The 27,546-nt window shown below is 41.7% G+C and overlaps 1 protein-coding gene across 1 annotated transcript; it reads left to right on the top strand.

The window, feature by feature from the left end:
• Positions 1-603: 603 nt before the first annotated feature.
• scarf2 (scavenger receptor class F, member 2) lies at positions 604-27,391 on the top strand. The gene is made up of 11 exons (XM_054774302.1): positions 604-1,186; positions 6,383-6,441; positions 6,539-6,640; positions 8,277-8,796; positions 9,338-9,556; positions 9,661-9,789; positions 10,080-10,183; positions 12,633-12,747; positions 12,996-13,093; positions 20,539-20,694; positions 22,523-27,391. The coding sequence occupies exons 1-11, from the start codon at positions 1,077-1,079 to the stop codon at positions 23,743-23,745; spliced, it is 2,835 nt and encodes a 944-aa protein (XP_054630277.1). The 5' UTR covers positions 604-1,076; the 3' UTR covers positions 23,746-27,391.
• Positions 27,392-27,546: the final 155 nt, after the last annotated feature.

Below are 27,546 nucleotides of genomic sequence, written 5' to 3'. Positions count from 1 at the left end.
TGAATGTGAGTGTGAATGGCTGTTTGTCTATATGTGCCCTGCCATTGGCTGGCCGGTGTACCCCGCCTCTCGTCCAAAGTCAGCTGGGATAGGTTCCAGCATACCCCCGCGACCCTAGTCAGGACAAGCGGCATAGAAAATGGATGGATGGATATTTACAGATTTTCGGGAAGCTGAAACGTGTTTTAGGTCGAAACAAATTAGTCCTGTGATTCCCTATTGAAGGACTTGTTAGCTGTGTAAATGCAACAAGTCTCCATTCTTTGATGTAACCAGGAGGGGGAGCTATTGTCTAAGCGTAACAACCACACATGGCGTTATTGCACCACTGCATCACTGCACAGTAAACACAGACCCGAAAACTACCCAAAGTGAGTTACACAACTTACACTAGTAACCATTTGACTGTAAAATACTAAAATGTTTTATTATTGCGCATGACTGATGCTTGGCCAAGCAACTGTTCTTTATCCTTTGAATTTAATGGGTCAAATATTGCAATTTATTTTTCATTATATTCCAGTACAGAGTATGCGTTTTCTTTAAATTACAGGGTCATATGATTGGTTACTGATTTCGTCCAAAAGCTACAGGGCAGACCCCGTGGCGCACACTATGTAAATCTGGTGGCGCACGCTTGGCGCACACAGCCAAAGACAGAGTAACAAATCAGGAATTTCCCTCCTGCCACTCCTGAGAGCGCAAGCGAGGACAAAAGTGAAGTAGTTCTCCTCAGAGAGGGACAGCCAAAGCGGGATCTTGTACGCTTAACTTTTTCCCACAGTTAATCATAAGGAAAATATATGTTTTTATTACATATTTTCCCACCCAAAATGAGTCCGGATCCACCAGTGTTGCACGACGTTCTCTTTTTAAACATTTCATGGAAGTAACGGTGCAGCCTGCAGGAAAACGGTCGTTCTTCAGTTTTCCTCGGCTTGGAATGTTAGTGGATGGCGTAGGACCGTTTTTAATGTCATTTGGACACACGTTTGGATTAAGTGCGTAAAACCAAGGTGCTCAACTTGGACATGTGGAATAACAACGGCGTCTAGAAGGATGCTGCCGCTTGTACAATGGAAGTGAAGAACATTTTCGCTTTGGTGGTGGTGGTTTCTCTACTTTTTTGCTACGGTGCGAGCCAAGAATTGAGTCTGAAAGGCAGAAATGTATGCAAAGCAGGAGGGTAAGCATGAACGAATGCGTTGTTTTAATGCTTACTAACTGAGGCTTTTTATTTGTGGCATTTCTTACCAGCTTTCTCACTCCGCTTACTCCAAACCCACTCTGAGCTGCAATTATTGTACTTCTAAAATGAACTCTTTCCAAAGTACTTCAACTATTAGGTTACTGCTTTGTGATCCAAATTACCTGTTTGCACGAATAAAGGTTCCACATGGCTCTCTCTTAACTACAAACGGTAAAACAGAATACACAATTATTCATCATACTTTTACAAGCTATTGTTTCAAGAGGAGTCCTCTGGTCAGAGCAGAGGTACAGCAGTGTGCATCTGTGTGGTGCAGTGTTAGCTATTTTTAATTCCATCCATCCATTTTGTATTTCCTCACATGGGTCGCGGGGGTATGCTGGAGCCTATCCCAGCTGACTTTGGGCAAGAGGCAGGGTACACCGTGTACTGGTTGCCAGCCAATCACAGGGCACATACTGTATAAAAAAAAAAAACATTCACACACACATTCTTACCTACAGACAATTTAAAAGTGCCAATTAACCTAATATATTTGCATGTTTTTGCATATATCTGCATATTTTGGGGATGTGGGAGGAAACCGGAGTACCCAGAGAAAACCCACGAACATGCAACCTTCACACAGAGAGATTCAAACCCAGATCTTCCTGATCTCTTGACTGTGTGGCCAGCATGCTAACCACTAGGCCAACTTGGAGGCTATTATTTGACGTAATCTTGAATTGTGTTTAATCTTAACAAATAATAGCAATCGTGATAACGAAGCCTCTATTTCACACAAGTGACCCATATAAACAGATACAGTAAAATAATGTATTAAAATATGATACATTCATGTCGCTAGTTGATACTTTTATAGGAGTATCAGCCTATTTATTTGCATTCATCCCTATCACGGTGCATTGCTTCCACATCCCAACCGCGATAAGTGAATTCCTACGAAGCAAGATTCAATATATAGAAAACCTGTTTATGACTTTCTAAATACAGGTTTTAACATTATTACAGCCCTGTAGACATGAAATAACACCCCAATAGGTACTTTTACAGTCCTATTATTCTTTGTTTACATCACACTGCACAAGCTACGGGATCTTTGCAGGGACATAACAGCCGGCTGCTGCAAGCATAGCAGGCTACCGAGCTAACTAGTTAGCCTCTCCAATTTACTTATTCTAAACTTAAGAAAGTGTTTCGAATGGAGTCGGGAAGAAGGACAAAGAAGGCAAAAACGTACCACTTCCTCACAGAATGAGAGGAGAAACCTTTTTTTCACTCGATCGCAGCCATGGCATGTCCGCCTCAGCCATGACATACTGTATCAGTAGTAGTGAAAAGTGTGATGTAAGGATGACAAGGAGGTGGTCCATCAACATTCTCTTTATTGAAGCAAAAATTGGTTACTGTCGGTTGCATCTATGCCAAAATAACATCAGCAAAACCTAGCTGTTCCTTCACCAAGCAGCTGTCCTCCACACACACACAGGACTAAGCCAGCCATGTTCATGTTCCGTTGGAAATCCTGACCTCTGACACTATACATAATACCATTATCAGCAAAGCAAGAAACCCAGTTAACCCTGTATCTTTGAATACATTACAGCTGATACGCCTGATTTGCATTTCTACCAGCAATTTAGTATGAGGGATTCTAACTTTCACCTTTGATCGCTGGTGTCTATAAATTTGGCGCTCGGGCAATGTAACAACTAATGGCTCGATGATAAAGGGTTCAGACAACTCCAGACCTGTACACTAAAACATCATCTTGAGCAGCTCAGAATCAATATTGATCTAATGACATGACAAAAATGTAAAACCTTTCAACCAATCAGAGGATGGACAAATGCTGATGTTCTGGCCTTGTGAGGAACACAGACATCTGATTGGTTAAAGTAACAACCGCACTCCTGATTCTGAAGCCACTGAGTAGATTTAAGTAACATGGCAACACATACAAGCTGAAAAACAGCTACAGCTACACATACAGTACACTGCCGGAAGCAACGCAGCCAAGAGGCACACTACGAATGAGGATATTAGACTGTTGGGAATAAATTAATACAATTTCTCGGAACAAATACTTGAAGTTGCAAATGTAGGTCAATGCTTCTATAGTGCGTAGGCCAGCAGAGACGTTTTTGCTGGCCCTGATGGCTCATCACTGGTATTCTGTATATCCATATGTCAAAATGTGTTAACCAACTAGATTTTCTTAAAGCTTTAAAAGTGGTCACATGTGTGGTTCTATTGTGGTTAAACGTATTCCCTGACATACTACATAAACTGTTTTATTTTGTGCACTTAAGGACATTAGTAACCTAAAACAGTTGCAAAACTGCAACGGTACGTCAAATGTAAAGCTGCTCTTCGAAGATGTATTTGTTTCGGTACCTCCAAAGCCAGGTTTTTGGGTCACCTACAGTAAGGTATTTTAGTCATCACTATTTGGGGTTCCTTTGCGTTTGTGTTTTAGTACAGTTTTAGCCGTCACTCTTCCTTTTGTTTGTCATCTTGCCCTTTTCATTCTACATCCAACAATGACTGCCCATTCCAAGCCACTCCAACTTATTTTTCCCCATTGCACGCTTTACTGTATGGGCCTTTTATTTACTTCTGACCTCAGTCAAATGAATAGAGGGAAGCAGTTAAGCGTTTATCATAACTTGTCAGCATTTCCAGTGCACGTCTCTGCGTTACAAAGTCAACAAAGGGATGCCCTCGTTTCTCACTGTATTCTCAGACCAGAGTCTTGTGACGAGTGAAACGTGCATACAGGAAAAGTAAAGTTTGTTTTTGAATTAGTGAATGAGCCGCTAAGGCTGTGTCCGCACGGATACGGTATTTGTAACAAATGATCTTCCCACATCTTCATCCGCAGCATACAATATGTCTTCATACAATGACACATTTGCATGCTGTTTAGTGCCAAGTTTAATGCCTTCTATCATTTTAGCATGAAAAAAATCATGAGGGAATCAAAGGGGAATTATACTGTACATATAAATATTTATAATAAAGTAGAGTTCCTGTAAATGCTTCAATTAACACTTATTTTTATTGAGCATTAACAGCTGTGGCAGTAGGCAACCTTCTGATGTAGTTCTTATCAACTTCTCAAGATGACAGTAGCTGTATCTGAAGTATCATGCAGCTGACTGTTGGGGCCGTAGCCCGGTTGGGGGCCCCCGAGGGCTGGCAAACTTTGAACGTCTACAACAGTGGCGCTGTGCAAAGGGGCCCGTTCTGAATCTGTGCCGAGGGCCCCAACAGACTCTAGAATCGCATCTGCTCATGTGTTTTACGGGTATTGTTGTTCACAATGAACTCATCAGCGATATTAATACTGGCTGAGAAGTTTGCTCCTTACAAGTATTACAACATTGGTTCTGATGCTGCTGTACAGTGACGTAAGTAAATATGACTTTTACTTTGGAGTTTTGGGACCAAGCATATGAAAAGTTTGGGTATGAATGGCCAATAAATGGTATATGTACATTTGTACGTATACATTTGTTTTTGCAAAGCACTATCGTGTGTTCGGTAATATACGATATCATGTGAGTTAATACATGATAACATTAGTTTCATTTGTTTATGTAGTTTATGTATGTAGTGTAGATCCAAATGTCATTTGTCCGGGAAATATGTCATAGACCTTAATTACTGTAAATGCAGCACCTGAAAATGGCCATAATCCCCCCCACAAATGGCAAATTCAAACCACAATGGCCGACTTTCTGTTTGATTTCAGGCATGGCCATTTTTTTTCACTTTGCGGAGGGAGCTAGTGAGGCAATTATGGAGTGTGGTGGTAAGAACCTCTAAATTACATTAAGTCCTTCCAAGATACACGCACAAATTTGGAGGGGGTTTGAGTATGGGAAAACCCACAGAAGGACGATTATACCTTATGAATAATGTCTGGGCCCTAAAAATTAGCACAGCCTATATGAGGTGAAACGCAGGACTAGAATAGCATCTAGTAGCGCACAGACCTCCGCCAAGGCCAAACAATGCTAACCATGTTTCTCTCTGGCTTGTTTGATTGAATAATTATGAAGCAAGGTCATATGGTTCCACTTCAGCAGCTCTGCTTCTTTTGCTTGGCCCAAATGCTAGTGGACTATGATGGTGAAAACTGGATCCCTACCTTCCTTCGATCTTCATCAAATTTTAATAGATTCTCACTCTGAACATGTGTCTCTCATCCACAAAGTTTCATGGAAATTGGTGGTGTAGTTTTTGATTAATCCTGCTAAATAACAAACCACAAAATCACAATTAAATAATACTCTATCTTGCCCTTGTGCTTGGCAGGGATAAAAAGGCAAAAAAAAATTTTTTTACAACCCACTATTTTTAGTGGTGCAAAAACCACAGAAAAATATAGGTTTTTAAAAATACCTGCGGTCTTCCGGAACATTCAGTCACTCCCAAGTTCTATTTTTCAGCCTGTGAACCCCAAACTAATTTCACCAATGTCATTTTTCCCTGTGAGTGCTGACACAGATTGGCTGCATGTTGAAAGGTCAGTAAGAGTCAATGCCACTGGAGTTTGTCAGAATTTGGAGCAGCACCGTTGCAAAAACAGTTAAATCCAGCGTCATGCTTTATACATAAACTAGTAAACACGTCATTCAGAAAACTCCTGCAAGTGAAAGCATGTGAGGGTTGACGTTTACCACGCGCCTATTTGTCAGGATAAAAAAAAAAACCAAAAAAAACAGCGTTGCTCCCTGTGAGCAAGCTGCCATCTTCAAACACTATGAGGCCAGCTGATGTGTTGCAGGGTCCCCACAAAGGTCACAGGCGTGGGAGGAAGAGTAGACAAATTTGCCCTTTCCTAACTGACCCCCCAAAAACTTGGCAGCATCTCAGAATATTTCGACTCCTCCACTGTTTTCCTTCCCAAAAAGCCCAGAAAGGCAAAAGAGGCCGATAGCGATGATTGTACTGTACTGTACCAGTGGAGGCACATGCTTCCCATAATTGCACCACCATGTGCTCAGCATGTGCATGGCAGAGATGATGCCTTGCTGTGTTTAATCTCCCAGATGTGACACAAAAAAAGCCACACTGAGTTGGGCGTGGATGCAGCCACTTTGATATGGCAGGTGCCTCGCCCCCTCCCTGCCTATTATTTATACTTTGGGAATTCTTTTCCAGCTCTTCAAGGTTGGTGTGCTGCAGTGGATGGGCTCAGCTAGGAGATGAATGCCTCACACGTATGTATCCCATGTAGCTCAGTCCACTTATGTCGGATATAACAGATAACATAACAAGCACTGTTGAAAATCATTTTCCTGTTTTCCCTCCTCCAAGCGCTTTGCGAGGGTAACTTCACCTGCAAGGAAAACGAGGTGTGCGTCAGGCCTAATGAATGCCGCTGCCGTCATGGATACTTTGGAGCGAGCTGCGACACGAGTAAGTGATCTTGCACCACTTGGTAAGCATTTTTAAATATTAGAGTCAGGTTTAATACCAAGAAATTTGCCTTGGTATGTCGGTTGCATGGGGAGTACATTTTAAAGAAGCAAATGACAATTTAAATATATTATGCGTCTGTGTTGGCTCTCAGTCATACAGGAGTTGTCCATCGAGGGAAAGGCTTCTTGATATACTATATATATAAATATACTATGTTAAAATTCAGAAAATTAAAAAATGTGTTGTTAGCAAATACTGTACTGACCCAAGTATAAGACAAAAACGCCTTTTTTTCGAGACCTTTTTTTGGAACAATCTTAAATTACATTTTTAATATCAGTGAAATAACAACTGCTTGATTGCAATGATAAAAGGATACCGCATTTCGTAGCTACTTTACAGATTTTGATTTTTGGTTTCAAGCTCTTCCATCACGGCAGCATCTCTCCAGTCCAGGTCACTCGTGTGTGAGTGACTGGAAGACAAGCTCTGAGTCCCTAAGGGAGAAATCCTATGCTGTCACCCGTTGGTTTGCACTCAATGTAACTCTCTAGACCAGTGGTCCCCAACCTTCTTTGACACACGGACCGGCTTTTATTCCCACAAATCTCCCGCTGACCAGGAGGGGGTGGTCGTACATTATAGCGATCTAATTTATCGTATGTATTGTGTAAAACTAAGACATGAATAACATCAAATTAAAAGTACAAAATTAATGCTGACCCACCATCCACCAGTTCAAGCTCCAGACAAGTTTTTCCAGAGAGATTATTACATGGCTGTTTGACGTGTGTGGTAAGAGGCAGTGTGCTAGCATGAATTAACTTGAGACAAATGTGCACATTAGCACTCAATAAGTCATCAAAACTTACCTTTATGCATTCCCACATAGTATCAGCATTTGACACCAAATATGAGGTGAAAGAAAAATGGTAAAAATACAGTAGTAGTCTATCTGTGCGGCAAGAGATAAAGTTAGCACACGCACAATGGACATGCGTCAAGTGAGACAGATGTAACAGAGAAAATCTGGCTACTTTTCAAAATAAAACCTAAAAAAAATGAAATAATGGAAATTATTTTTTCTTTCTGTGCGGCCCGGGACCAAATGACCCACGGCCCGGTACTAGGCCGCGGCCCAGGGGTTGGGGACCACTGCTCTAGACCCCTAATATAAGGTGATCTGTCTTTTTCACTCTTTCTTCTAGGAAAAAAATATTAGTCTTATATTAGGGGCAATATGGTAATCTGCAAAAATTGCAGACTAGTTGTGACTGAATCAACAGCACCTCTGCTGGTTGCAGCAAAGCAGTGCATGTCGCGTTGCCTCTATAATCTTGGTACAGTAATCTTGCTCCTAGTTAATATTAGTTATTGTTCTTTTCACTCCTGTTAGCTGCTTAGTTGATTGGTTAGTGAGCAGGATTACTCAAAAAAAATCACACAACTTTATGGAGGCCTGGAAAAAGTCACAATTCACATTTCATATCACAATTCTACATTTGTGACATGGAGTAACAATGACAGCGTTCAGGCAATAGCTGCATATAATTTTCCCAAGATGACCTTGGGCTTTTGCACACTAGTGTATGTACAAGTTGTTCACTGATGTTCCTGCATTGTCTCTTAACAGAGTGTCCCGCCCAGTTTTGGGGCCCAGACTGCAAAGGTAAATGTAACTGTTACCCCAATGGCCAGTGTGATGATTTGACTGGCAAGTGCACCTGCAACCACAACCGCTGGGGGCCCAACTGCGAGAATGCGTGCATGTGCCAAAAGGGCAAATGCGACCAGGACACGGGCCTCTGCACTTGTCACCCGGGTGTCTGGGGCCCACAGTGCAACAACAACTGCTACTGCAGCGTCAACTCGCTGTGCGACCCGATGACGGGGCGCTGCCTGTGCAGCCCCGGCTGGACAGGTCGGAACTGTGCCATCCAGTGCAACTGCAACAACTCGCCGTGTGACCAGTTCACGCAGCGCTGCCAGTGCCGGGAGAGAATGTGGGGGCCGAGGTGTGAGCGGTATTGCCAGTGTGTCCACGGAAAGTGCAACCAGGTGGACGGCTCGTGTACCTGCACACCGGGGTACCGTGGGAAGTTCTGCAGGGAGCCATGTCCTGCTGGCTTCTACGGACAAAACTGCAGGAACAAGTAAGAAATAATAGTTTATTTGCTGGTCTTTAGGGTGTATCAGGCAATTAACATGTTCAAATATAGTAGCCCTACAGTAAAGTGTACAATAGCCAAGATACAGATTCAAGTGCAGGAAACAGATGGTAAATGTTCAATTACCTTATATGTGCTGCGTGATTGGTAGCTGTTTTATAGTTTCAATAAGATGTGATATATATAAGTATATATATATATATATATATATATATATATATATATATATATATATACGCTGCAGCTGATAACCCTTAAAATAGACTTAATGAGGCAGCAGTAAAGTGATATTTGGGAATTGGTGTTCACATTAGCCAAGATGTGAAAGCCATTTGCAGTACGTTAAGTGATTTACCTTTCATGGACTGCACACGATTCAAATGCTATAAACCGTAAAGGATAAAGTTAAAATTCCATCTTATTCACACCATTAAATGATCATCAGGGCAACAAAGCTTTAAATCAAGCCCTTGCATCATTATAGCATCCACACAGAGCAGTGCTGAATGTGAACAACGTTCCCCAGGTGTGGCCACTGCAAAGGCCAGCAGCCATGTAAGGTGACAGAGGGACGCTGCGGCACGTGCGACAGAGGCTGGAACGGGACACGGTGCGATCAGCTCTGCTCCAAAGGCTTCTTTGGCGAAAACTGCCAGGAGGTGTGTCCCACCTGCAAGGACGGCCACCACTGTGACCCCATTCAGGGCAAGTGCTCACACTGTAACCCCGGCTGGATTGGGGACAGGTGAGGATACATGCTCTATTCCATGACTTTAAGTAGTAGCTCCACACAGTCACACTGCCCCCGACTAACCTCATAATCACCGCCATGCTTCTTTTATGTGATAGGTGTGAGGTGCGCTGTCCCAACGGCACGTATGGCGAGAATTGCGAGAACAACTGCAGCCACTGCTTCAACGGCAATTGTCATGTTGTCACCGGAGAGTGCCTGTGTGACCAGGGTTTTTACGGAACCTAGTAAGTCACAAGACCAACATCTGCAATAAAAAAAGTGGAAATTAATATTTATTTATAAATATATTTATATTTATAATATACACCTACCGAAGCATGGAAACAGTCAGATGATGAGTCTTACGGTTTGATACTGGAATGTGTTTACTGCATGTAAGACAATCCCACATTATGTGTTTGTGTTTTTTTTTTTTTTTTTAATTCAGTCCCACCCGTTCTGCCTGATTGTAATTAAAACGTGCTTGACATGAATATTAACCAATATCAACCAAATGTCATGTCTTCTTCTCTAGCTGCAATATGTCCTGTCAACCTGGACAATATGGAGTGAACTGCAACCAAACTTGCTCTTGCCATGACAAGAACTGCGACCCCGTATCTGGTGCCTGCTATCTTCGTAAGGAAACTTTTTTTTTTTTTGTCCTCAAAAGTGAGTCGCACATGTTCTTCAAAATAAAGCACCCTTCTTGAGACGAAAAACACATTTTCTTCTGATGTCCAAAAAGCCATAAGCCTCTAGATCTGACTGGATCTTAAGTGACTAATAGTTGGCTGTACACACAGTACCAACAAACATCTTCCACGGCCTTGTGTGTGTGTGTGTGTGTGTGTGTGTGTGTGTGTGTGTGTGTGTGTGTGTGTGGTGGGAGAGTTTACATAGCAAAGCCTTGATAGCTTTTCCAGACTCATGTCCCGGTGCGCTTGCAGTTGTTGGCTCCCACCCAGCCAGTCAGAGAGATAGAAAGGAGATGAAGAAAAAGGGGAAGAGGAAGGGAGAACGATGAGTCGACGCTTTCATAATTAGACATGATTGAAGCAGGTAGGGTTGATGATGTTGAATAAGGCTCGAGTGTAATAGCAGGAACAGACTAGTAAGACCTTTTGCTGGCCCTTCTCGTCTTTTATCCCCCAATCCACCAGTGAGCCACAACAATTTATCTTTGCTTTATTTGACAGTGTAAAAACCTAAGAGGTAGCTTGAGCTACCATTTAAAGCCTCTATATGGAAAAACCTGACAATGAGATACGTTTTTTTCCTCAAGGTTATAATAATTTGGGTTTTTTTGTGGCAACCCCAGATCACCTACTGTAGTTGAGCCTAGTTTATAATGTGAATGGACCAGCCTGGACACTTTCTCTTTGATGTTAGCACTAATGTTGATGATGTTTTTATGTTTACAGTTGTCCATCATTTATCGTGGTTAATTGGTTACAAACCCGACGGCAATAACAGTACGGTAGGATTCATTATTAATAAATTGGATATTTTCATAGTTAGAACATAGAAAACTTGTTCATGACCTTCTAAATACTGTTTTTACCATCATTAGAGCCCTGTAGACATGAAATAACACCCCTATAGTCACCTTTACACGTACATTACCCAATATTGTAGACATAATAATAGAAAAAAAAACATCTTAGACAAAAAAAGGACAAGATAGACTCACATGTTAGCGTTGACAGTGGCTAACTCTCATCAATGTAATGTTACTGACACATACAGACCAGTGTAGAATACTACTCTACCGCCGCTGTTTGTGGTTAAGGAGACTCACGATGCACTTCAGTGGCTTTATGAACAAGCAGAGAACCCATTCAGTGAACAGTCACACAGGAGCTGCTGTCGGCCACGCTCTACACTGCTAACCTGCTGCTCGCACTCATCTAACAGTCCACTATAGCTAGCTGACATCACACACGTCACTTCCCAGGCCTCTCTTCTCAAAGACGCACACAACAAGTCAGAGATACTGTATTACACTTCATATCACGTCTTTTGAACGCCTTGTATTTGTATTTTTGTTCATTCAACCATTTCTATGCTTGAAAATGCTTAATTTAGGCCACAAGTATATACAGTATGCTGGAATATGCTTTTTTTTACTAATAATAGACCATACTCAACCATAAAACAACGATAATTTATTAATGAATTTTTGAAAAAACACAATGTTTGAACCGCAGTGTGGCGAGGGATGACTGTATTTCCAAACTTGATGACAAGAATTAAAGGGGGCTCAACAAAACATAATTACAGGTATATATAATTATAAATATTTTAAATATAAGCCAACCTCCTTTTAAAATCCATTTTTTCAATAACAGTCAAACAACGATCCTGTATAATATTTTTAGCCGCATGTTTGACGACGTTGCTTCATTGATCAGCATTATCAGCAAATTAGCATCAGTCAGTGCAGAAGAAAGGTGACAGCATGGGGTTGTTCATTGTTGTGTGTGCGTTGGATGAACAGATAAGTCAGTCTGATGATGATGTGCGTTGAAAGTGTTCATTTATATTTTGAGAGCTGGTGTTTTTACGTGGTGCTGTGACTGATTAGTGCCTTTTGCACGTGTAAGTAAATTTATGCTTTCACGAACAATGCATCCTTTTTGGGCGTTGCGGCCACTTTGTCCGGCGGTTCTTGAGCACACCATGTGTGAGGCAGATTGAGACTTACGTGGATGACTTTCTCCGACGCCGCACAGACAGACGTGTGTTTTCTATTCTTCCTGTCACCTAGTCCTTGCTCCGAAATGTTAATGATGTGTGTAAAGGTGAGGTTTCCAGTGACTTCCAGTGAGGTGTCTGAAGGGGTACGCGACTGTGAAACGTTTGGGAACCGCTGTTCTAGACACCAAATATAAAACAACTGGAGCATGCTGGGAAGACACAGTTGTTGTGAGGTCCAACCTCCAAACGTCCCCATACAAAAACCATGGCTGACATCCACAATTAGCCAGTATTTGTTGTGTTTGTGAATCACTGATAATAGACAGAGGCAGAGATGCATCCTTGACTGCAGAATAATCCAAAATTCCCTGCTTTCTTCTTCCCCCAGAGCCTAACCAACGGATGGGCGTGATTGCGGCAGGAACCCTGGTCTCCTTTTTGCTGATCGTCCTGCTTTCGCTGCTGTGCTGCTGCTGTCTCTGTCGACACAAGGATGACCACAAGTGAGTGGTCATCATGGCGCATGACGGGAAGCCTACTAGCATCTGACTCTTATCGGCAGCAGTTTATTAGGGAATAACTGTACGTGAAGTGTTTTATACGTAGATATGAGAGCGTGGGGAGCCATGTAAAAGCAGCCCACCGGGCCCCAACACAAAGCCAAGTCTAATAATGCCTCTTTTAAATGATTCATTTGGATTTCCATGCTGTCATCCTACCTCAGTTCTAACCCAGACTGCTCCTCCAACAGCAAAAAAGCCAAGCGCATCCTGTGCGGACGATTTAGCCGAATCAGCACTAAACTTCCCCGTATTCCACTGAGGAGACAGAAGCTGCCAAAAGTTGTCGGTAAGCCCCCAAACTCTCTCTGTCTCTCTTGCTCATATCCCACATCAAGCCGCCAGACGTTCACTGCCTGTGCGATAGAAAAAGAACGTCTTTTGCAGCTTTTGTTTAGAAACTGAAGACCCACATGAGAGTTGGAGGCGATGTATTGCTTATCGTCTTTCGTCTTAGGCCACTCATTGAAATACAGTACATTATGTTGCTGGGCTACCAGCGAATGCCGAAAAACTGCAAGTAATTAGTACAACCCATAAAATTGTCTACTAAAAACACAATTTTTGACTTGCAAAAAAAAAAAAAAAAAAGAAAAAAGATCATTCTTGACCAAAAATTTGCAAATTTGAATACTGAATCGCAAATATGCAAATATGCGGGCAGCCACTGTGCAGTGTTGAATACCCTGGAGGTTGTACAATTCAGAATTGGACCCCCATCTGGGGGGGAAATACAACTCTCAAGTCACACAAACTTCATTCACACTTCATCATTTTAGCAGGCATCAAACTCTGTTTTAGATAGATTTTTTGTTGTTGTTTTGTTGTTTGTTTTTGTTGTTCTTTTTTTGTTGGTTGCTTGTGTCTTTTGTTTTACAACAATTACTCCAAAAGAGGTGTTAAGAGAAGTAAAAATTATATATGCTGTAAATTATCTGACACAAGCACAGGGGTATCGAAAGTGTGGCCCCGGGGCCATTTGTGGCACACAGTCAACATTTTCACTGGCCTGCAGCATGTTTTAAAATGACGAGAAAACCTAAATAATAACACTAATGCTAATATAATATTACTAATTTAATTATCACTAGTGCTATTTGCTTCGTCACCTATAAGACGGAGTTGAGAAGTAGGCTTAGCGTATCATGCGAGGCACATCTTCCAAGTGAATTAAGTTCACGTTACGCTTTCGTCATTAAAGCCTGACTGGTTTATTGTTTTCATGTTGTAGTAATCACAGGTTCACTTCTTTTTACACGGTAATAATGTTATAATGTTACTTAAACGCTACTTAAAAGTTATCATGGTGACAGTTTGACCCTGGAGTCATTATTTTTCAAAATCAGGACAAAGTGAAAGTGGACGAGCAGCATGTGTTGGATCTTAGAGGTTCTGCTGCACTTGCCAAGTCAGCAGTTGACCTGTGGACGGTAACACGGATGGAACAGCCATTTTTTTATCACAACCGTACATTACCATATATGGTTCCTTGCACAATAAAGACTCAAATGTCTTCATCGCAGCCCACAGAGGATTACATTTCCCCGTGTTGCTACCTTAGTTTTCATCTTAGGTGATGATGATTGAGGAGTGTGGAAGTGGTGACTGCCAGACAATTGCGGGGGTTTCGTTTAAAAGGAATGTACCACATTTAGAGCCCCTTATTGTTCTTGGCACCCTCAAATGTCCATGTGTTCATGTTATTCCAGGCCCAACGGTGCGTTTTTTTTTCCTCTTTACTCGCACCCGTCCTGGTCTTCGGCGAGCAAAGATTTTCTTGGGCTGAAGTGGAGGAGAGCGTGTTATTAAGAGAAGGCTCGCGGTTGTCGTGGGGGTTGGGGGGAGCCTGGTGCGATGCTGAGAGACGTGCCATCAAAGGCTGCACTGTTTGGTTGGTGGCTGCAGGGTCCATGTGGAGGCCTCGTGGTCTGTGACAGATCTGCCTCTGACCTCAGTGTCGTCAATTCCAGGTTTTTCAAAGATGCTGATCTCTTCAACTCTAAACGAGCAGCTAAGCATTGAGTTGACACTTTTATGGTGCCAGAGACATTTTTAGTGGAGTTACAACTGCATCATACTAAAATCCATATCATGTCCTCCACATGAAGCTAAAAAGCCCAAATATGAGAAATCCCTCTGAAGCAATGCATGGGGCTGTAGGGTGTATGTTTTTTGGGATTGTGTGTTTCAACGTTTTAATTTTTAGTAGGACGAATGCAGTTAGCAGGATCACGCGTGCATAAAATACCCTTAGATAACTTTAAAGAAGCTTTGTAGCAGGGCCAAGGAGGTGGTGAGGATGGAACCGTCCATTGCCCTTGAACAGGGGCGTCCAAACTTTTTCCACTGAGGGCCGCATACTGAAAATGAAATTATGCTATAAATTATGAAGTGTATGATATTTCTATGTATTTTTTTATTTTGTAAAAAGGCAAAAAATGTGTATATATTTCAAGACAAAGCTTTGTTTTAGTATTAGTTATTAGTATCAACATTCCTGCTTCTTCTCTTTACATTTTGCTTTTTTGCTCTATTTTTCCTCTTTTTGCTGTTTGTTTTTTTTTTTTTGGTTTAATTTTATTTCTACAATGTGCCACGGGCCTATAAAAAACAAGCTGCGGGCCGCAAATGTCCCCCGGGCCACACTTTGGACACACCTGCCCTCGAATCTTACTGGCACTGCTCATCTGTTCGTCATCCTTGATGAACCTGGAAGTAGCCTGCTAATTAACACATGGCAATCAAATTATTCATACTTCATTTCGTTCAATTTCGGCAACATTTTGCTCTTGGTGGAGCTCTCTGTTGTGTTGAATGTAGTTGCCCCCCAAGGAAGCACCCTTACATTTGATTTGGATTTTTGCTATTAATGTGAAGTACACTGTAATGATGAATGAAAAGGGCAACGGTAATTTATATCATATATGTGTCTCGCACATGATTTTTTTAAACATTTTAATATTCAAGCAAGTGTAAAAATAAGTTAACCACTGTAAAACCTAAAAACAACAAAACATTCGCCCTTAACTTTGATAACAAGTGTCAATGTGTGTGGTGACGCTGGAGTGCTTTGAAATTGAGTCACCCTTTACCATCCCATGTGTCTGGGGGTGTAACGATTCATCCACTACATCGATGTATCGATTTAGATTCCTATCATCTAACTACATCGATCTGTGTTCAGCAAGTTGCCATTCTGGGTGACATGTCGATCTAACATTGTTTAAAAGGTAATCAATTGATTGTGTCAATACTACAAAATAAAGCACCGGATTTAAGCGCGGCAGGCTTTACATGGACGTGTTTTGTTTTTTTTTTAGCCCTTTTAATGATAAAGATGTTAAACTTGTCTCTGTCCCTGGTGCAAGTACGGGAATGCAGCCGCTTCCTCACCAACTCCTGCAGCTTTCAAGCAAAACGAGAGTAGCGAGGATAAAGGGACACTTAGCTGAGCCAATCCACCTCGGCAGGCAGTTCTGGGCCTGTGTCGGTGCATTTCTGTCGCTTTCTTCTGGCCCCTACATCGACCATCCGCAGTGGACTCCCGGTGAGTGGGGCCCTTGTGTGTAAGTCTCGTTTTGCGCCATCAACCGGCTGTAACATCTGCCATGAGGCAGTTTCGATATAAAACCACGATCTGTACTGGCCACAGTGGTTTATCCTCCCCAGTTTCCCGAGACGGCTACCGAACTATTGGTAGCACGGCCTGCTAGCAGAATTAGCTCTGGATTGTCAACTTGCCTCCGGCTTCCTGCTACTGCGCCGCCATCGACGTTGTCTTGACTCAATGTTAAAGCAATGGGAACCGAAGGCAGTATTTCCTGGTATGAAATATGCTCTAACTTATTTAATACTTGGGGTGGAGAAGTGAATTTGGTATTAAATTAAAGTTGAAGTTGAAGATGTTTTATCAGATCAAATTAATGACAGATTTGATTTAATTCAACCTGTTAATTCATTCATTGTTAATTCAACCTGAAGTGTTGGTTGCACTTTATTTAAATAAAATGTGAATGCATTTGCCATTACTTGTTTGTTTATATCCATAGTAAATTTATACCTGATTCCCTTACAAAAAACAGCGGGACTCTAGGAAACTTCACCTGCACTGTCAAGTATCCAGGTATTTATTTCACAGTCAGACTGGTTGAATTTTAGGCTAAAAAGTTCCTGAATTGTTTCGGATCGTATCATTTTAAATGAACCAATATCGTCATTGAATCGTATCAGCAACCACGAATCGTGATACGAATCCAGTCGTTATTCAAATGAATCATTACACCCCCGCTTGTGCCTGCTTCTTCTTTTGGAATAAGTGTGAAAAGAGCCAAGAAAAGCAAAACCAGCAGAGTTAACGGCTGGATACTCCCTGACCTGAGGTTTACTGGTGTACACTGGGGTCTTGTGGGACATCATGCATGTCAACAGCTCTAAATCCGAAGTTTTGTGTGACGTAAAAGGCATATGGCTCCTCTAAATGTTGGTTAACTTCAAATTTGGACATCCTGGCATATAAGTTTTCCACTGTATTTGCCTTGGCCTTTGTGTATCAATATCATTGTTTTGCTAAGTAAATGTAAATACTATGAAAGCACATCGGAACTGTTGCTTTCATAAGAAACCAGCGAGTCGGTCAGTGCAGGCTGTGTCCTACATTTGATGCTGTGATGAGAGAGTTACAACACGATGACCTGGTTTCTTCTCCACGTCTGAGCATAATGTGCTGCCTTCGTTACCCAGCTGATTATTTCAGCTAGAGTGTGACTCCATTCTGGCCTTGTTCTAAGCTCAGAGAGGGATGTGTTTGACGTCACAATGTTGGATGTCAAAATACTTATATGTCTTTACCATATAAGTCCGAAAATGTTACTCTTTTTCTACATATGTGCTGTTTACAGTGCAATTAAAGAGGATTGTTCACACTTTTACATCTAAGACATCATCATAAATGCTTCAAAATGCAAACAAGATTATCATCGTAACTTTTTAAAAAGAGTTTATTCTACTTCCTGGTTTGTTCCAGACAATTTTTTTTTTTGCCACATAAGCATGGTCTGCCCACAGTTAGAAACTCTCCACTGAGGCTACGCAGTCCTGCACACACACACACACACACACACGCACACACGCACACACACACACATTCCAGAGGGGGCCCGACGGGGCTGGAAACAGGAAGTGGTCAAATTTACCCCAGCCCGTGTCAGAACTGTGATTTATCCCCACCAGGGCCAGTGGCAACAGATGTGGATACCTAAAATGAAAAAGGGAACAAGGAGAAGCGAGGAAGGGATTGAGACGTTAATTTACCAGCAAAAGGAACACAATGTCACCTGCCCCTTCTGGCACCGCTAAAGATGTGTTGCATTTTGGCATTCCACTGGAAGCATTTTTACCCCACACCCTTCATTTTCACGTCTGTCCAGCATTCCTTGCATCCTTTTGCATCCAAATGTTTCCTGACGGATGAGTGCTTACTGTAGCACCGCCCGCCTTTTTCTCTCTTTTTTTTTTGTGCAGCTGGATTAATCCCGGGACACTTGACCGGAATTGCAGATGTTGTAGCGTTTGTAGCAACATTCAGCAACTTAACTGGCTAATAAAAGGAGGCAAATATTTTTTTTACCCTCAAAAATTGATTCTTAGGTTTGTCAGCCAGTCAAGCAGCCATGTTGGACTTTGTTGTTGTATTTTATTCCACAAATGCAAAAGAAATATTACCATTCTAACCCCTGGACAAATCCTTTAAACTAGCTGTGGAGTACTGTTGCACCACGTCTGTAAAAATGACACCCCACCACAACCACCACCCCCATTGAGCAGCTGTGGTGTGTTTCAGAAATGCCCTCCCAGCGGCGTCCAGTCTGCAGAACAAGCCACAAGTCTGGAGCTAGGGTTAAGGTTTGGGGGGTTGGGGGAGCAGTATGCTTACTTGAAAGGCATCAGTTGTTCATCATGCTGCAAGTTGTCCATGTGTTGTCTTGTTGACTAACACAAATGCACTCCTTGCATAGACTGGCTGCTCGGCATTCCTCGGCTACACAATGCGGACCCTGAGCAAGAAATATCACACATTAGTTCCCAGTAGTTCCCATCTAGTCTCCATTACACATGCAAGGCACTTTAATTGGCGTAAGGCTATGAGCAAAGGCACATGTCACATAGTTTATGCCTGCTTAAATAAAGATATGAATCTTGTTCACTTAACAATCTTCAAATAACAGTTCAAGTTTAAAAAAAACAACAAATCTGTATTTTTTCATATGTGGTTCAAATTGCTGAGGAGTCCGTTTCTGTCTTTTTGTTGGGAAAAAAATTAAAATAATCTTTAATGACGGGAAAGTAAAAAAAACAAAAAAAAAAACCAGATGCTTCTTTCTATTGTTTGTAAATATAATTGTCATCATTTATTTTTAGTTATAATATGAATTTGTAGCCGCCCTGCGATTGGCTGGCGACCAGTCCAGGGTGTACCCCGCCTCTCGCCCAAAGTCAGCTGGGATAGGCTCCAGCATACCCCCGCGACCCTAAAGAGGATAGGCGGCATAGAGAATGGATGGATGGATGGATGAATTTGTAGTTATCTATATTTATATTTTTATTTGTATATTTTTATTTGTATTTTTCTATATCATTTGCATTATCGCTAACCTGTATATATAGAAATATATATTTTTTTACAAATAAATCCATTAAAATCCCAGTATATTGTTCATCACTATTGCAGCCATTGTTTTGCAAGTTCGGATCTATACAGTACATTGAGATTCTAAATTTAATCCCCGTTTTTTATATAAATATATTTTTTGGTACAGTGATGGACCAACTATATTTTCTTCCATTTTTACTTTTGGGTACAATGACCATGTGATCAAATGCTTGCATCTATATACTGTATTGTTGTGTCAAAAAGTGTCAAAATAAGTTAAGTCCTTTTCATTTAAAAGGAAAAACAGGTGCCTGTCATGGATTGACCTTTCTTGTCTTATCATTTCACATTTTTAGCTGTCATGTAAGTGTAAAAAGAAGTTGGCCATTGTCAAAAGCAAACCATAAAAACAACAGTCTGTATATTTCTGGAACTGCTACTTCTTTGTAGCAGGAAAGACACAAAAAGCCAAAGACAAAGATGAGTTTTTGTGGTTCTGCTGTGTCAGACACACATGGTGATATAAGCCGTAGTTGTCACGCTTGCATTATTCCAGCTGCTTATTGATCATGGGAAAAGGCTGATCCTTCTTCTTTGTCCATATCAGTTTACTTTCAAGCAACCAGGAAATAAATAAGCCCATTCCATGCTGGTTGCGGCGCTGATGTCAAACATATTTGCCTCTTTCTTTGCTTCTGAATAAAAATGACTTATGTGCATCGTATTTTCACTTTGGTAATAGAATTCTTCAAAGGAGTCTGCTATCCTTTGCAGTCTGCTGCAATTTGGAAGACGTGTAAGTGCAACAAAGTGCTGGCTTAGTCGTGTTTTGTTGGCAGTTAATCACATTTCATGTCTGAGTGTTGTCTACAAAATATCAATCTGACTTATAGCCTGTAAGGAAATCATTTGCATGTGGCATCAATCAGTGTGAAAAGACCAAATGCTGGAAATCACAGTGGCTTTTAATGTTGGACTCTTTGTTAACGCCAAAGCAATACAAGAGAGCAGACTGTTGTTCTTGTAACACGGTACAGTACCCTCTTGCTGACCTCTGTGCTTCTGCGTTTGTTTTGTGTTCTCAGTAGCCCACCACGACCCCGAGCACAACTTCAACTGCAGCTTCATCGAGCCCCCCTCTGCGGCCGAGCAGCCCTCCCCTTCCTCCTGGTCCTCTCAGGAGTCCTTCTCCTCCTTTGAGAGCAACGACGAGGGCCCAGTTTACTGTGTGCCCCATGAAGGTGAGTCATCGTGTGAATAAATAAACACTTAAGTTATCTGGAGTGACACACGCGTGCATCCGTAATTTGTTGTTGGCATGAGAGGCCTCTCCGCTCACACACATGTTGCTGACACACACGTTTTGTGAAGATCTCCAATCCAGTGACTCACACACTTCTGCAAATGTCATTATGGGGAGACTTGCCTCTCATCGTGTGCCATCTGGGTCTCGCTTTGAGAGCGAGAGGAGTCTAAACAGGAAACAGTATGGTCAAGTCAGCATGTGGCTAAAATCCAAACTGTGAACTCGCTGATGTTTGGCAAAAAACAATTTCCATCAGTTTATATTCAGGAAGTGCGGGATGTGTTGAATGTTGTCTGCCCAGGTTCTCTTATTTTTTGCATCACGAGGGCCAAATTGAGGCAAAAATGCAGTTACGTTTTTAATATTGCAATCACCCAAACATCAAATATGACCCCTTAGTGGTTTGAAAGGGATGATATTGGAGCAATCTAGAGATGCCATGACATCACTGCCATTTAATTACCAATTTATTGCGTTTCCGCTAATCATCTCTTCTTTGATCTTCTTGTAGTCCAACATTTGGGTTTTACTAAGTGGAACTTACCCAACCACTTGTACATTTATTTAGTTCATATTTTTTGTGTGCATATGAATTCATTTGTAATACTACTACTGCTACTACTACTAATAATAATGTATATTTATTATGTTTACAGCGTTAATTGTTTGCAAACATACTTGTACTGCACATGCACATTTAATCAGGATTGACAATAACTACAGTAAATATGAATTGATATGTACAAATACCCACCAAGAACATACTTGGTCCCAAAAGTGAGTCCACCCCGCACATTTCAGCAAGTATTTCTATCTTTAGGGACAATACTATAGAAATGAAACTCGGTTATGCTTGAGAGTAGTCAGTGTAAAGCTTGTACAGCAGTATAGATTGACTATCGACGGAAAATGTGTCAACACACAGCCATTATTGTAAATAGCTGACACAAGTGAGAAGAAAGATAACTGTTTCACCAGTAGGGATGCTCCGATCGATCGGTCATTGATCAGATTTGGCCAATTTACGTGGAAAAGCATGTGATCGGCATATGCTGATAAATGCCTTTCAAAAGCCAATCACCTCTGGCTAGTACTATTTCAGCCCGCAGCCTGTAGTGATCCCTGTATACAGTGTCATGTCCTGCCCTGACGTCTTGGGTAGCAACGCTTGGCAGTATGACAGTCATAAGGCTAAAGCAAAAAAACAGGAAAAATAATGGAATTCATTGGACTCGATGAGCAGCCTTTCTCAGCAGTAGAAGACATCGGGTTCTCTCTCACTTGGAGCCCCGCTGTGTGCTACCTGGAAGTCCTACTAGAGCTCCATCTGACAATAAATAAGTAAATATAAATCAATTAAAACATATACAGTTAATCCAACCGATTTCACTCATGGATGAACGGAATCGGCAGCATAAAACCATGATCGGAGCATCCCTAGTCACCAGTCAAGCATGGTGGTGGTAGCCTTGTCTACATGGGCTACATGAGGGCTGGCAAAACTAGGGAGTTGTGGTTGATTGAGGGAAACGTGAATTCCAACATGTTTTGTGACTTTCTGAAGCACATGATTTCCTCTCTTGCGGCGCTAGGTCATGCAATTACACAAGTGAGAGACATTTTTAAATCAATTAGCACTGAAATCAAGCAGGAAGTAAAGCATGAAGACCATGATAAAGTCACTAAACTGACTCGGGAAGATCGCTAGAAGCACTCTCTTTTTTGTTTGATAAGTAATGCAAATTCCTGTTGATGTGCCACAGAATCTGTGAATGAAAGCAAGGACATGCGCAGCCCCAGTCCAGAAACAGACAAGGCAGAAGCTGCTCTTAATGATGAGGATGCTGGAGAGTACACCTCCCTTAAGGACACTGGAGTCACCAAACCAGAAGGCAGTGATCAACCTGTGCTGAAGTCTTCAGATAGTGAAAGCTCTACCAGTGGATCAGAGTCTGCGACGGCGACCCTCTATGCTCGCATTGCCCGTCTCTCTAAGCAGTCCAGAGAGGAGGAGAGTAGTGCCAAGGACGGGGAGACAGCTACCGAGTACAAGCGCAACGGAAAGCCACCACCATCACCCGGTAAACCCAAACCACGACCACCAGACCCATCAACCAAGCCAAAGGTATCGTGGATCCATGGTAGCACGACAGGAACTCCCCAGCCGGACCATCAAGGGCAGAGTGGCATGAAACCGCTGGCTGTTCCAAAGGGAAAAAAGAGAAGTTCCAGTGATGTGTCAGCCAAAAGTGAGGAGCAGCAGAAAGTAAAGCAGAAGAACAGCAATCAGCATAGGAAGCAGGAGGGTGACGCCAACGCATCACCTAGAAAGCAAAAACCTCTGCGAGGCAAGACGTCTGGGGATGAGCACAGCAGTCCCAGTCACATGGAGCACATTAACGGTGTGGTTCAGAACGCCCTCAGGAAGATTAGCAGCTTCCACAGCTCTTCATCTGAGAAGAAGAGCGCTGAAAGTGCGAAGGAGACCCCCAAGGAGCCCCCTAAGAGCCCCAAAGTAATCCATCCTCATATGAACTCGGAGGCCGCCACCCTCCTGGCTGCTCAGCTCAAGGAGAAAACCCAAAGCATCAACAGGAATGAGGGGACGGGCCTGACCAAGACCAACGGACTCTCAACACCCAAGGGAACCCGGGAGAAGCCCACACCTCCGCAGAAAGCCAAGAGGACCCCGTCCACTAGCTTGAACCAGCAGGGATCTACTAAGCCCCTACTACCCACCTCCAGCAGCCTCCAAAAGATGGTGGCGCCCGTCACCACTGATCAAGGGACCCCCGAAGCCAAGAGCCCGGACAAGCAGGACTTGAACGGCTCAAGGGCAGGGGACGCGATAGTGGATGCCACACCGAAGAAGACTCCCATTAAAAAGCCACCGAGGAAGAAAGGCAAGGAGGCTACTTTGGATACTCCAGAAATCAAAACACCCCAACCAAAGACAGCCATCATGCCGCCACAGATAGTCAAGTAAGTGGACAATTTAGCAAAAACTGTACGCAATGTAAGAAACATGGATTTATGGGAAGGTGAACTAAGTATGCTATGATGACCCACAGGTCATTCATCCGGAACTCTACGTCTCATCATCCGTCTCAAACCGCGAAGCTTGACTAATGCTGCATTTGACAGAACTGGGTAGTGTGATGAAGGCCAGTTGGAGTGGAACTCGTCAGTCTATTGCGTCCCAATTAAGTATCCCTAATTTGCTCCAAGTAGAAACAATAACTTCGAGTGGCATTCACTTGCTCTTTTTTCTATTCAGAAATGTCCAATTTCCCGTTTCTATGAAATGCAGCATTCGTCAGACACAACAGCTCTGCAGATTTGCATTCGTGAATACTCTTCTGTGGTACTAATTCCTCCGCAAGCTATTTTTTTCTCGGATTTTAATGGGCCAGCTTGCACAGACACCATTTTTATACCTTTTATAGACAACTACGGTAAATGATTATGCGGTACTATGATAGCGCAAACAACAGCAACATAACTATTCTTTAGGCAATGGAACAAAACAAAAAAAGAGGACACCTTTGGACAAAACAGAAGTCTCGGTTGCCTTCCACACCGTCCTGACTTGTAAACACAGAGAGCACATACGTTCCGGTGATGTATATTGTTTCAGTTGTTGCAGCCATGAAAACAAGTCCAACCAAGTTTACAGAGGTGAACCAGAGAATAACTGTCAGCATCCGACAAGCACCAAATCTCTAGAATGTTGCTCTCAGGGTCACACATCAACAACATGTTAAGCTGCAATCCCAAGCTGTTCTCGGTCTCCACTTTTTTTACTTTTTTTTTTTTTTGGTCATGCTTATGAATCGATTGAAACCCTCCATTTTCCAAACCACAGCCATCTGAAGTTAGCGCAAGCTTCATTTAATAAAATATCACCTCAGTTTACAGTCTACAGATGCGAGTCTCATAACGAAAAAAAATGAATGTGATTGGATTATTATCGAGGGGAAAAAAACATCAAACGTATTGGCCATAAGGATCACATCGTCGTGATTTCATGCTGAAGTAACAAGCTGCTACTAACTGGTAGCGTGTTGAAGTGTGCCTTGACTGTGGATCAGTTTAAGCAAAATAAACGTTTGTGAGCTAGTTTGTTTGTCGAAGTTAGCGTTGCAGGTACTTTAACTGGAATGATTCATGTTTTTCAAGCGGAAACAGTTCATTGTTCAGGGTGGGTAGTTTTATTGAAAGTTTTTTAAGGTACAAGTTCTTATGTTACTTTTGCAGCTTTAAAAAAAAAAACTTGTATACATTGTGTACTTTTTACTCAATCCTTGTAAGCTGTGCTTATATGACCCTCTGTGTTTTTTTTCTCTGTGTGTTAGTGAACCGGCTTTCATGTTGTTCATGTTGTATGTTATAATGGAGTATTGGGGCCACACTGAAAAGAAGCAAATCGAGAAAAAAGTTGCAAATTTACATTAATAAAGCCATAATTCAACAAGAAAAAGTAGGAATTTTGATTTGTTCTTGAAGTCATGAATTTTGTAAGTGAGTGTGAACATTTCCACAAGGAGCTTTTTGCATTTATTCTCTTAAGATTACAACTTTTATTTCCAAAAATTACAACTTTATACAGCGCTACCTCAGTTTTCATTATTAATCCATTCCAAAAGGTCGGACGGAAGGTGAAACGTACCAAAACTGAAGCAAAATCCAATTAATCCATTCCAGACAGCCAAAATATGAACACAAACATACATTTTGTAGAGAATAATTATAGTTTTACATGCTGAAAGCAATGCAAAAATAATTATAAATGACGAATGTAATGGATGAACGAACATTTATCACCTTTTTTATCTTTATTGGAGACGGAAGAAGTCGGGAAGGCGGCGAGGAGCAGAGAGGGAGGAGGGGAGGGGAGAGAGAGGATGGGATCCACATACCATGTGATCTTCGCCGGGATAGAACTTACTGTCGATGCGGCAAAAGCACTAGTTTGTGTAACATTCTCATTTGCGTTTTCCAAATGAAAGAGCTTATTATTGTGTAAACTACGTATTGTGAGATTTGGTGTTGGCTGTGTGAGCAAAGAAACGCTGGTAATAGTCCGTCCAAGTCTTCATTAACGCCACAAGATTCAACTAAAAATAGCCTAAAAAAATAGCTTTATACGTAATATTTGACTATAACTGAGACAACGTACAAATGCAGAGATAAAACATTTTTCATTTGAATCATACAAAAACCGGGGTGTTGAAAAGCCGAGGTTCGACTGTACTTATAAGATTTCAACTTTCTTCAATACTTCAAAACAACTTTCTTCTTAAGAGACAATACTGCCTGAAAAAATAAAACAAACTTATTGTAATATTATGTTTTTTTCTTGCGATATTACAACTTCATTCTCAACTTCAGATCATTGTTTCGTCGGTGTGGGCTTCATACTCTTTTGTGGCATTTTGCTTATTTTGGACTCTTTTTTTTTTTTTTTCATCCCGTCCTGTAAAGTTCTCATAATTGTACTCTGTTGATGTTATTGTGTAACTGCATGATGCAGAGTGTAATTATAAGGCATTTTTCCAGGAAAACTGTAACCTCCTTGCCTCCCCCCTGCTCATTACAGGAAGGATTGTACAATACTATGATACCACTGATGACACCATTGCATACATAAAACCATAACCTTTGTGTAATAATGAAGTGGTAATATGATCCTGCCTGTTCTTTTTATCGGCCTGCATTTGGACCTCAAAATGCTGCAACACGGTTACCAGCGGTAAAGTGTATCTGTGTCCCTCCGTGGTTTGTTTTTAGCATATGTGTGTGTGGTCATTAAGCTGGTTTGTTTTCCTCATTTACTTACCTGGAATAAAAAAAAAAAAGAAATACAATGTTGCTACTGTGAGACCAATTGTTGCTCTGTACAGAGCAAGGACATTTGGTAACTTGACTAATTCTCTGGGCCTACTATTTCAAATTCCCAAGTATTATTGAGTGTAATTCATTGTGCCTGACCCATATTCATCTTCGGGACAGCTATTATTCCAAGACTAGAACATCTGTGCAGTGGAAAAAGTACATATTGACTCATAATCCAATAAACGTTCAATTGTGTTTCATCCTTGATATGCGACCCTTCCCGTGGCTCTGGGCCACAGGGTCCCAGAGTCGATAGGAAGCCCTTCAAAGAAGCAGAGAAAACCAGGGGACTGTTAGTTTGGATCATTCCGCATCAGGGACAAGAGCTCCTTTCACAAAGGAAACAGTGGAAAGTCTGTAGTGGGACTTAATCACGCGCTGCATGTATGTCGTCCTTAGAGGGACACCACTGACAGCACTAAAGGAAGAGGATGCGTATAAGAATGGACACGGGGGAGAGGGTCATGTGATTGGTAATCAGGGCCTGTAGGCAACACAGCTTGTTTTGGACTCACTTTTTTGTGTTTTGATGTGTTACATATGCTCTTTTGAATATGTCATCATTTATTTATACTATGTAGTATCCTGCACTACACAACAGCCACAGAACCAATGATGTAATAGCGGTAAGGATCAACCAAGCTGAGTAGCACAACCGATATTTTAAAGCACATGCAGAGGTAGATAAACCTACTGCGTGCTGACCACTCATGTTACTTGAAAAGCCATTTGTGGAGTTAATAAAAAACGACATCAGGTTGCCTATACTTCCACGGCTCTTAATGCCAATGTTTTTTAATTAGAGACCCCAGCGATCTCATTTGCTTGTATCAACTGTCCAGGCAATATATTAAGTAACATTGTAACAGTTATACAAGTGTAAAAAAAAAAA

This window comes from Dunckerocampus dactyliophorus, chromosome 4, assembly GCF_027744805.1.
Source record: "Dunckerocampus dactyliophorus isolate RoL2022-P2 chromosome 4, RoL_Ddac_1.1, whole genome shotgun sequence".
NCBI classification, from domain to species: domain Eukaryota; kingdom Metazoa; phylum Chordata; class Actinopteri; order Syngnathiformes; family Syngnathidae; genus Dunckerocampus; species Dunckerocampus dactyliophorus.
Note: the sequence above shows the minus strand (reverse complement) of the source record. Positions and strands in the feature narration are given on the sequence as shown.